Genomic DNA, 10,397 nt, shown 5'->3' on the forward strand with positions numbered 1-10,397 from the left:
TGGGACAACGCCTGGAGCATCTCAGGGCCAGGCTGGGGATCCCTGTGGGGTGCAGGGAGGAGCAACTCCAAGGTCCCATATCCCCCGGGTGCTTCCCAATGGTTGTGCCCTCTCCGTGCTGCCCATCACCCCCTCCCCCTTCCTTATTCCAACAGTAGGACCACAGGTCCCATCCTTCCCGCTTACTGACAGCTAATTAATTGCCACTTGCTGCGTTCCCCCAGAGGAGCGCCTGTCCCCACTGATGGATCCGTGCTGCCGCATGGGGACCCGCAGTTATCCCCATCCCAGTGGGGCCCAGCAGTTCCTCCTGCATCGGCTGCGCAGAGCACGATCCCACTGCACAATGAGGGATGTTCAAGGGCAGCATGTGGGTTGGCTGTTCCCAATCCCAGCCTGAAAAGGGGCGAAATGCTGCTGAGCAGCCCTGTAGCCCTTCCACTGTTCTGCAATGGCATATTTCTTTGATATATACTGTAAATCTGCTTCATTTGAAATTCACAGTTAATGACTGAGGTGCTCTCATCCAGGAAACTCCACAAGGTTCCGGCTTTTAAGGGAAAAGATGTATCTGGGCAGGAGCTGAGCAATGCAGTGAGCTGCCCCGCTCTGCAGGCACTTAAGAAGTCTCCAAAAGAAACATCACCCCCCCATAGAAACAATTTACCAGCAAGGAGAGGCCCTGTACCACCTCCATGGGATCCTGAGACACAACAGGGGGGCTTTGGGAGCATCAGAGTGCTGCAGGCCAGCATGGGAGGTGGTGGCGAGGATGGAGCCAACAGCAGTAGGATGCCTCGCTGCTCCCTCCCTTCTCCCTTAGGGCTGCACTGCATGTCTTCCATCCCAACATCCCATCCTGGGCTTCAATCCCAGACTGGTGCAATGTGAAGAAAGGGGACTTCGGGCACAGCTCACCCACTGCTCCCCATTGGGGGTGAGCCTTCCACTTTGCCCACCCAGTAGCATCAAATGCAAACCGTCGCCTTCATTTGAACTATATGATCAGGAGCCTAATTCAATACAATTAGGATCATTGTTTGAGGGTTGAGCATTTAACTGAAACCCTAAGCCAGCCCTGCAGTAATTTGGCTGTGGAGGAATTGATTTTGACCATCAGCACTTTCTCATTTTCAATAGAGTACAAACGTAACCAGGTTAATTTCTGTTAAGCACATTACCCAGGTACTTTTTGCTCTCCAGCCCAATGATTATGTGTCTGATCTGAAAGATTATAATTGCAACCCAATAGGACACAAACCGTAGTCTATGATTGAAAGGAATAGGCCTGAAAGAAAACCAGCTTCTCTTCTCCCTACAGAACAGTCTTCACTTTTCCCCTTTCCAAATTTCTTCATGGCTCGTGTCTATGTGCAATGCAGCAGCACATTAGATCCTTTTTGATCAGTAAATATATGCTGACTAGTCTTATCTTCAATCATAGAATCACGGAATGGCTGAGGTTGGAGGGGATCTTGAAGACCATCCAGTTTCAGCCCCTGCTCTGGGCTGGGTCCCTCCACCAGAACTGGCTGCCCAGATCCCCATCCGTGGCCATGGATGCCCCCAGGGATGGAGCACCCACAGCTCTGGGCAGCAGTGCCAGCATCTCATGCCCTCTGAGTAAAGCATTTCCTCCAATCACCTCCTAATCACCTCTTTTAGTTCAAAGCCATCCGCTTGTCCCATTCCTGTCAGACTGTGTAAAAAGTCGGTCTCCCTCCCACTGGCAGGCTCCCTTCCAGTACTGCAAGGCTGCAGTGAGGTCTTGCTGGATCCATCTCATTGAATCAATGCTTTTCTTGCAGGTTTGACTTGGTCCTATGCAAGTTCTAGGCCTGATTTCCTCTCCTTCACCCAATGCTCCTGCTTGCAAAGGGCTTTGCAGTGTGGCCAGGCAGGAACACTGCAGGCACAGGGTGCTGCCCATACCCTGCTGGCCCCATGCTGCAGGGAAGGATTCTCCCACCCCTAAGGACATCCTTCCCCCAGCACTGCCACCCATCACAAGCACCAGGTCTGGGATGAGCCTTGTCACCAGCCCTGCCTGTACATCATTCCTCCTGTTCATCAGAACGTCCTTCCGCTTATAAAGCACCTTTCATCACGAAACAGGATGGAGTGCAGCAGCTGTTGAACAGCACGGAGCCGCGCTGTGCAGGGCCGGGCAGGAAGTGGAAGCAGCTCCAGCAGCTGCTGGGATGGTGCAGGAGAGCTGTGCTCACGCCACCGCATGCCGGGGCCTTATCGCATCCCCCGGCACGCTCCTGGCTCCCTCCTGACACGCAAGGAGCCCATGTGGCACATTGCTTGTGACAGCACCGATGCAGCACGCAGCAGCTGGGGAACTGCACCCCACAGATCGCCTGCAGGACAGAGAATAGCAGAATGGTTGGGTTGGAAGGGACTCCAAAGCCTCTCCAGTCCTATCCTTGGGCTGGGTGCCCTCCATCAGTTCAGGCTGCCCACAGCTCTTTCCACGGCCTTGAGCACATCCAAGGATGGGGCACCCACAGCTCTCTGTCCCTGCAACCCACAACAGTGCCCACACCAAGAGCAATGCCCGTGTGCTGTAGGGCTGACCAGCAGCTCCACATTGTGGCTGTGGGTCTGTATTGTGGTGACACACACACAAACCGTGGTACAGCACACCAAAGCCACAGCAATGCACGTCCAAGCCGAGGCATGGTAGATCCGGCTCCCAGCAAACCCAAAGCACAGCTCTATACATGCAGCTTTGCCCTGGGAGCTGCAGCAGATCAGCCCTGCAAGCACAGAGCTGGAGGCAGCACTACAGGGCAGCACTGCAAGGCTGTCATTGTAGGCAGAGATGCTGACTAACACATGGTGCCCCAGCTCAGGAGAATGGAAGGGTTTTATGCACCACCTAAGCAGAGAGAGCTGGGCATACAGCAGCACCTCACTTAAGCCACAGTGTGTGTTTTTCCTCCCTGCATAAAAACTGCTGCAGTTGGAACCAGCAGCATCTTCCCTTTCTGCCTCTCTGGCACGAAGACGAATGGCACGAACCCTTCTGGGCTCTGCCCTCATGCTCTCCATGACGCCAGGAGCAGTGGCAGCCTCCCCGGGACTCAGCCAAGCCCTGTGAGTTGGAACTGTCCTCAGATCCAGGGCTCACTACCTACAGGGCATGCAGGCTTGGCTGCATCCTGGGGAGCATGTGGTGGCCTCTGTCATGCTGGAGCCACTGCTGTTTTTCTGAGAAACAGCTCCACATGCTGCTACCCGGACTGCTGGAGCAACCCCAACAGCTCCATGCTGTGAACACACCGGGTGCGCACACAGAGGGCACCCAGCTCTGCACCCTGGGACCCCTAATGACAACCTCAGGGTTGCTGTAGCGGGTGGGAGATAATTGATGCTGTTCTCCCAGCACCTCTCACTCAAACAGGACCTTCCCCTTTGAAAAAGACAAATATAACCAAGATGAGTCAGTTCCTCCGAGCTCCCATCCCCTGTACAATGTGTAACTGGAATTTTTCATTTCGGCACTGCAGGGGAGGCATAACTTGAGAAGACAATGGAGTCAGCTACAACCCAAAAAAACAGTGCCAATTCTGTGCGCATGAGAAATAAAAACATTTTTGAGATCTAAAAATAAATTAACTGTAAATGACAGCGAGAGAAGATCTGCATGTACTCACTGTCAGCCTGCGCAGGGCCCGTCCTTTTGGGTGCATTCCCTGCTCTTTCAACCCAGGCTGTGATTTGCAGCGGTGTCATCAAGCCATGGACAAACTCAGCACCTGCACCAAGAGTTGGGCTCCCTGGGCTGGCGTCAGACCTAGAAGTGAATGCACACAAGCCAGGAAAACCTCTTGAGTTTCTGCTATAACTGCATGATGGTAGTGAGAAAAGGGCTGCGCTGAGCTCAGGGTCTGGCTGGTTCAAGGCACTGCACGACACACAGAAGCCACTCGGTTTTCTGTGATTAAATAAAAAGGAACAGCCCTGCTTTGCAGAGGGTCACCCCTCTGTTTTGGAGCTCAGCCGCCTTCCTTCCCTGCTGCTCAGCCTTTGTTATCTCCTGCTTGGAAGGGGTGAGCAGCGACCCAGAGCTCAGGTGTCACAGAACATTTCCTGGGTGCTCCATGAGGGACAGTCCTTCATGGGGGAGCTGTAGGGCCCGGCTGATACATCCTCCTAAAAGCTCTATGATCTGAAACTGGTGGGCAGTTCTCACATGTGGTGGGGATGGATGTGGCCTCTGAAGCCAAGCACCAAATTAGGGCACACCAGCAGGGCCAGATCTGCCATTCTCCTGCACAAGCACTGGAGATGCGGTCAGAGGGGCCATCTACGAGATGGCAGCTCATCTTCAACGCGCCGTTTCCACCACGTTGGGTTTCCCCCCTCTCCTCCTCGCTGTGTAACACCGTGTTTGATATTTTTGATCGCTCAGTGTGAACCGGAGTTTGCCTACGGCAGAAACTGACGTTAAAAGAGAACAGAGCTGCCTCCACATCCACAGCCATCACCGCCGGTGCTGCGTTTCCCTCTGCTGGAAGGAAGGCTGAGCTCAGGACATCGATGTGTATCACAGCTCTGAACCTTCCGGAGTTTGGAGCTTCTGGCTGTGCAGCGCTGCACACAGAGCTCTGTGTCTGCGTGCATCTCAATACCCACCGGCTGCTTCCTCACAAAGCTTTGCATCACCCCGCTGATTCCTCAGCAAGGAGAATATGTTTATATACGTTGATTTAGCCTTCATTAAACACAGAGTAATTTAGGGCTGCCTGCCCGGCATCTATCAGTGCCTGGAGCACAGCAGGAATTTTAAGATCGCCCTCCAGCTCGCACCACGACGAGGTGACGAAGCCTTCAGTCCGTGCTTCTCGCCCGACCCGGAGGAAGAGGAGGCAGCCCGGCCGGGGCGCTGGTACCTCCCGCCCGCCGGGGGGCGCACGAGGACAACCCAAGGGAGACGCGTTGTGGGAGGAAGCGGAAGTTGGTGCTGGGGGCGGAAGCGGAAGTACTTGCAGTGCGGAATGGCGGCGGCCGTGTCGGCGCTGGGCGGTTTGGGGGATATCGGTGACGGGGTAAGGCCGCGGCGGGGGGCTGGGGAACGGGCTGCCGGCCTTTCTTCCTGCCGCTGGCTGAGCGGGGTTGTTTCAGGGCTCCTCGGGCTCGGAGGACGAGGCGCAGCCCAGCGCGGCGGCGGCGGCGGCGGCGCAGAAGCGAGAAGAGCGGCTGCGGAAGTTCCGAGAGCTCCACTTGAAGCGGGTACGAGCCGGGCCGGTTACACGCGTGCTGCCGGTGTTACGGGGGGAAGCAGTGGGAACGGCGGTTTCCAATCTGGCTCGGTTGGATCGATTGCGGTCGCTGCCGCCCCTCAAGCATTCGTTCCCGATGGCCGATCCGGTCCTTCCCGTGTTGGGGGCGGGATTTTGTTGCCTTTTATAAGGCCAGCGCTTTACCTGATGTGCTGTATCAGGAACCGGGGCTCAGAGCTCACACACGTGCCCCTCGCTGAGCCACTTCAATCACCTGGGATCTGGGTTTTGTTTTCTGTAGTCATTTTTGTGCTCACACAGTTCTGCGCCATCACTCTGGTGTTAAATGTTTTGTTCCTAGAATGAGGCTCGCAAACTGAATCACCAGGAAGTGGTGGAGGAAGACAAAAGGCTCAAGTTACCACCGAACTGGGAAGCCAAGAAAGCTCGACTGGAGTGGGAGTTGAAGGTGGAGGAAAAGAAGAAGGTAAGAAGAGCACGTTGTGGCTTTTTGGAACCCCGCAGTGACGCTCCCCTTTCAGTGACAGTCTGGAGAGCTTTTGCTGGAGTTACCCTGTGCTGGGTTTCCTCACTCCCCTTTCCCTCAAAGAAAACCCAACTAGGCTCTTGAGGATGTATTTATAAATCACTTGTGCACTAGAGGCTGACCAGATTGATCTGTATAAGCTTTGAGTTTAATGTATGAACATTGTATTGTTGCTCGGTGTTTGTGCTCTGTTAGGAATGTGCAGCAAGGGGAGAAGACTACGAGCGAGTTAAACTGTTAGAGATCAGTGCTGAGGATGCAGAGAGATGGGAAAGGAAAAAGAAGAGGAAAAATCCAGATCTGGGATTCTCAGGTATGTTTAACGACACAACTGTCTGCGTTTTTAATGAACTTGTGTTAATATTTCAAGGTGAATCACGGAATAAAAGCTTTTACCTTAACAGCAATTTGTTTTTTTCCAAAGATTATGCAGCTGCTCAGCTGCGGCAGTACCAGAGGCTGACCAGGCAGATCAAACCCGACCTGGAGCAGTATGAGAAGCTGAAGGAGCAGTAGTAAGTGCCTCTTCAGTCATCTGATCATCAGTACTGGCTTTATAAATGACTACTAAAGCCTTAAACAAGTCTTTCAGCACACATATGTTTTCATATGTACTGTTTTAAGATGATTCTGAAATGCATGACCTACTCGATAATCTCACACTGCCACTCTCTACTTCAATAGGTAGAAGATTGCACTGCAATTTGTGAGGTGTTCTTTCTTTTCAGCCTCCCAATTACTTGCTTTGAAGCAGCACTGCTGGCAGTGTGAAGTTCTTTAGATGCACGAGTTGTTTGCTATTTCTTAGTTGTAGTTGTTTACTTTCATGTTTTGGTGCTTTATTTTTGAAAGTTCAGCAGGCTTTGATATTAGAAATTCCCAAATCTGCATTCAAATGAAGATTTTAGTGCTGATTTCTGTATCTTGTATAGGCATGTTATTAACAGTTTAATAATAGTTTAGGATCAGCATGTTCTCACTGCGTCTTCAACTCCTCCAGTTAGAAGTTAAACGTCTTGCAATATTTAATTAAAAAAAAAAATCAATTGTATCTTGGTACAACTTTGTAAACTGCTGCTCATCTGCTGTTCTCAGTGGTGAAGCCCTCTATCCAACATCTGACAGCCTCCTCCACGGAACTCATGTGCCAGATAAGGAAGGGATTGACAGAATGGTTGCAGATCTTGAAAAGCAGTGAGTAAAGAGATGATTTCTACACGTGGCATTTCTTAGTGAGTGCACAGACCCTCCCACAGGTTTCCAACGCTGATGCTTGCCTTGCAGAATTGAGAAACGTGAGAAGTACAGCCGGAGGCGTCCTTACAACGACGATGCAGATATTGACTACATCAATGAGAGAAATGCCAAGTTCAATAAGAAGGCAGAGCGCTTCTATGGCAAGTACACAGCTGAGATCAAACAGAACCTGGAGAGAGGAACAGCTGTGTGAGCTGGGATATCCAGCCCAGGGCACAGCCCTCCTCTGCCTGCTCCAGTTTGGTATGATTTATCAAACAACTTTAAGGTTTATCAGAGAAATGCTTTGTGGAGCCCCTGAAGCAGTTTGTGAGATAAAACAGTAGATATGCAGTGTATGCCTGCAGCTGTATATAAGCTCTACTTGCTAAGCAGTCAGCTCCTCCAGTGTCACATTCTAAATAAACTCACTCTGATTTAAAACGTGTCACTGTCTTCAATTCTGTAGCAATAGAGCTATTAAAAGCTTAAGGTGGAATGGTGATGGCTCCACAGGCAGCCAGACAGCAGATTTCCATTTGCAGAAGGGTCTCCACCACAGTTACCTCCAGAGCCTCCATTTGCCACAGCTCAGCCAGGAGCTATAGCAGTATGAAGGTCTATTTTCAAGATGACCTTCAAAACTACCTTGTCACATCTTCCAGTACTAGCTAAGTGAAACTTAAGCCTGGAAATAACCACTGAAGAGCTAAAAATAAAAGCCCAATACTTGACACGTGGATGCCAGTGCAAAACTGAAGTTTATTTACTGGAAGTAAACAGTTCCACAATGTAACTTAACTGTTCAAATTAACAGCTACTGAGCTATTCTTTAGAAAAAGATTACCCACCTGTTAAGTTCTAGTCCATTAAAGCAATACAAAAATATTTACAAATATACACAAGATTCCATCTGTGGCTTCTGGATCACTGTGCTTTACATCTGAAAGAGAAACCTAAGATTCCAAAATTAAAGATAGCAAAATAAATACTCGACATTAACAAAGCCCTCAAGCTGATCAGAAAACTTCACACCTCACTACCCAGGTGTTGTTACACTGCAGTCTGACAACAGTGAGCTCTCCTAGCGTGCTCGGAACAGCGTACATTTGGGTGAGAAGTTGAGGAACTTTTTCTCCTCCTTCTTGACAGGAACCCACTGCCCATAGGGACTTCCCTTTCTGTCATCTTCTCTTCCTGGAGAAATTGATGGTTCTTTAACAATATGGCTCGCTGGCTTCTGTTGTACTGGCTTTGCCATTGTGTTCTGGAAAATAAATTACATTTGTTAAGCACTAGGAAGATAAAGAATGTAGAAAGAGGCAGCAACTTCAAGAGGTTTACTTGTATTGACAACACACTTAAATAAACCAGAATGCTGAATAATCACCCCACCCCAGTTCTGCACTACCAAAGATGCAACTTTCAGTGTAAAACTGTACACCAGAAACAAGAAGTTCACAGGCACTGAACATTATGAGCAGAAATGTCAAGTCATCCACTTGAAAACACCACTGCAGTACTGATCCAACTCCTTCAGGAAAGGAACTGTGAAACCCTTCAGGTGTTACCATGACTAAGGGGTTTGATTTGGCAATCACTGCTGTGGAGACTGACAGAGCAGGGATCAATGATGGACGCCCACCTTTGCAAGCACACTTACATTAGGGCTGAAGGAGATGCTCCGTGCAGTTGCTCTCTCCATCCCACTTTTGGTTATGATTTCTGTCAGTCCTTTGGGTTGCTAAAGAAAAGCACACAACACTTCAGTGGGAGGATACACCACTCTCTGCAAGTCAAGGCAGCCTTTAAAGTTAATAACTTTCCAGTAGTGTTGTTTCAGATATTTACAACAAAAGTAGCCAGAAGCTACCAAACGTGCCAACAGATCAGCACTGAGTTCAATCTGGCAACCAGTATTTTTAATCAAGGCCCTTGTGCCAATTCAAGGACCCGATATGACCTGATATCCATGCCCCAGTTACAGTTTTAAAGAGTGTTCAAATGATTCAAAGCATGGAATGCCATACAATGAAATGTAGTGTCAGAATAAGTCGCATGAAGTTCTGCACGTTAATCCTGCAGAGCTTTGGATAACAACAATAAACTTATCTGCAAGTGATGCAGGCCTCTTCTTCTGTACTCTCTCAACATCTGGAATATATTGCATATATTATGAAAGGGATGCCTGTACCGTTTGTCTAAAACCTTTAGCAAATTTACTTCCATTTGAAATAGCATTGGACAGATGTAACAATTACTGTTGTTTTCTATTCAGTATGAATCAGATTAACACAAGAGAACACAGTCAAACTAGAGCTCAGTTTAAGATGCTGAAGTTTCTCCCTCCCTTGAATTCACAGCAGCTACAGCCCACGAGACCCTTAATTACCAACAGATTTTCTTCATCATGTCTGGAACCATAGTCATGATTTCTATAAGACAGAAATAAAGCATGTAAAATGCATTGTGTGTTTGGGTATGTAACTTCTGGGAAATAGTTTATTACACATGAAAAGCTTTTAACTGTTAGAAAAGGAAAATTAAGAAGAAAGAAATAACAGGTTTGCTAAGGAGCCTCCTTGTTTTAGGTCGAGAAAAAAAAGTTTCTGTAATGAGTAATAAATTACTACCATCAAGAAGTTGGAAGAACTACAATTCTCTCCCCTTGCTAATGTTACAGCACCAGGGGAAAGCCTGCACGTAGCACTGAGCCACAGCACAGCCTGGCTTGGAAGGGACCTTAAAGATCACCCAGCTCCAACCCCAGCCATGGGCTGGGTGCCACTGGGACCCCATCCAGCCCGGCCCTCAACGCACTGCCCTTCAGAATCCAGTGTACTTGCAGTGAAAAAGCAAAGTCTACAGTGGTTTCTACAGCACTTTTTAGCATTCTGGTAAACCTCAGTTCTTTGTTCAGGAGTCTGAACTTGTAATTGCCAACTCCCCAGTAAGGAAAAAAGAACCGTGGCACATCCATGCAGACCACAAGTCTCTAAGCGTTCACCTTCCCACTCACAACACTCCAGTTCATACTTACCTCATCTGAATCCCCAGAGTCTTCGTGTTCTTTTTTAATATTGCTGCTCTCCTTAGCAGCAGGACGGATCTTCAAGCTAGCAGGCAAGACTATATTTTCTGTTCCCAGAGCTTTCGCAGCATTAGCCTTCGCAATTTCCAGAAGTTCCCTCTTTTCTGAAAGAAAAAGGTCATTGATTTTTAACATGAGGTACGGACACACTCAATCCAAACCTAAAACCTGCAGCTATTCTGCCTCTGCACTGAAGCATCAACTCAGATGGATTTTTGTCTCAACTGGGGAGATTTAGCTTCAGCTGAAATATACATATGCTCTGAACTGATTACTGCTTCCCCCCCCC

At 49.2% G+C, this 10,397-nt stretch overlaps 2 protein-coding genes across 3 annotated transcripts in view; one reads left to right on the forward strand and one right to left on the reverse strand.

Annotated features, from left to right (window-relative positions):
• Window positions 1–4,986: 4,986 nt before the first annotated feature.
• SYF2 (SYF2 pre-mRNA splicing factor) lies at window positions 4,987–7,461 on the forward strand. The gene is made up of 7 exons (XM_042834095.1): window positions 4,987–5,060; window positions 5,137–5,244; window positions 5,596–5,721; window positions 5,977–6,094; window positions 6,206–6,296; window positions 6,877–6,975; window positions 7,066–7,461. The coding sequence occupies exons 1-7, from the start codon at window positions 5,010–5,012 to the stop codon at window positions 7,229–7,231; spliced, it is 759 nt and encodes a 252-aa protein (XP_042690029.1). The 5' UTR covers window positions 4,987–5,009; the 3' UTR covers window positions 7,232–7,461.
• A 298-nt stretch (window positions 7,462–7,759) lies between these two features.
• Window positions 7,760–10,397, reverse strand: part of RSRP1 (arginine and serine rich protein 1) — a 4,962-nt gene continuing 2,324 nt past the window's right edge. Inside the window, exons 4-6 of one of the 2 annotated variants that reach the window (XM_042834094.1) lie at window positions 10,058–10,212; window positions 8,681–8,761; window positions 7,760–8,284 (exon numbers count right to left, since the gene is read on the reverse strand). In XM_042834094.1, the coding sequence (XP_042690028.1) occupies window positions 8,102–8,284; window positions 8,681–8,761; window positions 10,058–10,212 (419 nt within the window). In that variant the 3' untranslated portion in view covers window positions 7,760–8,101. Of the gene's footprint in view, window positions 8,285–8,680; window positions 9,172–10,057; window positions 10,213–10,397 lie in introns of both variants that reach the window. The other variant, XR_006171291.1, reaches the window with a different exon arrangement.

The sequence above is a fragment of the Centrocercus urophasianus genome, unplaced genomic scaffold (assembly GCF_019232065.1).
Source record: "Centrocercus urophasianus isolate 14NV4802_14NV808 unplaced genomic scaffold, USGS_Curo_1.0 seq_43, whole genome shotgun sequence".
NCBI lineage: Eukaryota > Metazoa > Chordata > Aves > Galliformes > Phasianidae > Centrocercus > Centrocercus urophasianus.

Excerpts from the sequence above, each read along its gene's own strand:
- SYF2 (XM_042834095.1), top strand. The coding sequence starts at position 5,010 with ATGGCGGCGGCCGTGTCGGCGCTGGGCGGTTTGGGGGATATCGGTGAC. Across the intron at positions 5,722-5,976 it reads AGGTGGAGGAAAAGAAGAAG|GAATGTGCAGCAAGGGGAGA; the intron begins GTAAGAAGAGCA and ends GTGCTCTGTTAG. Across the intron at positions 6,976-7,065 it reads GTTGCAGATCTTGAAAAGCA|AATTGAGAAACGTGAGAAGT; the intron begins GTGAGTAAAGAG and ends CTTGCCTTGCAG.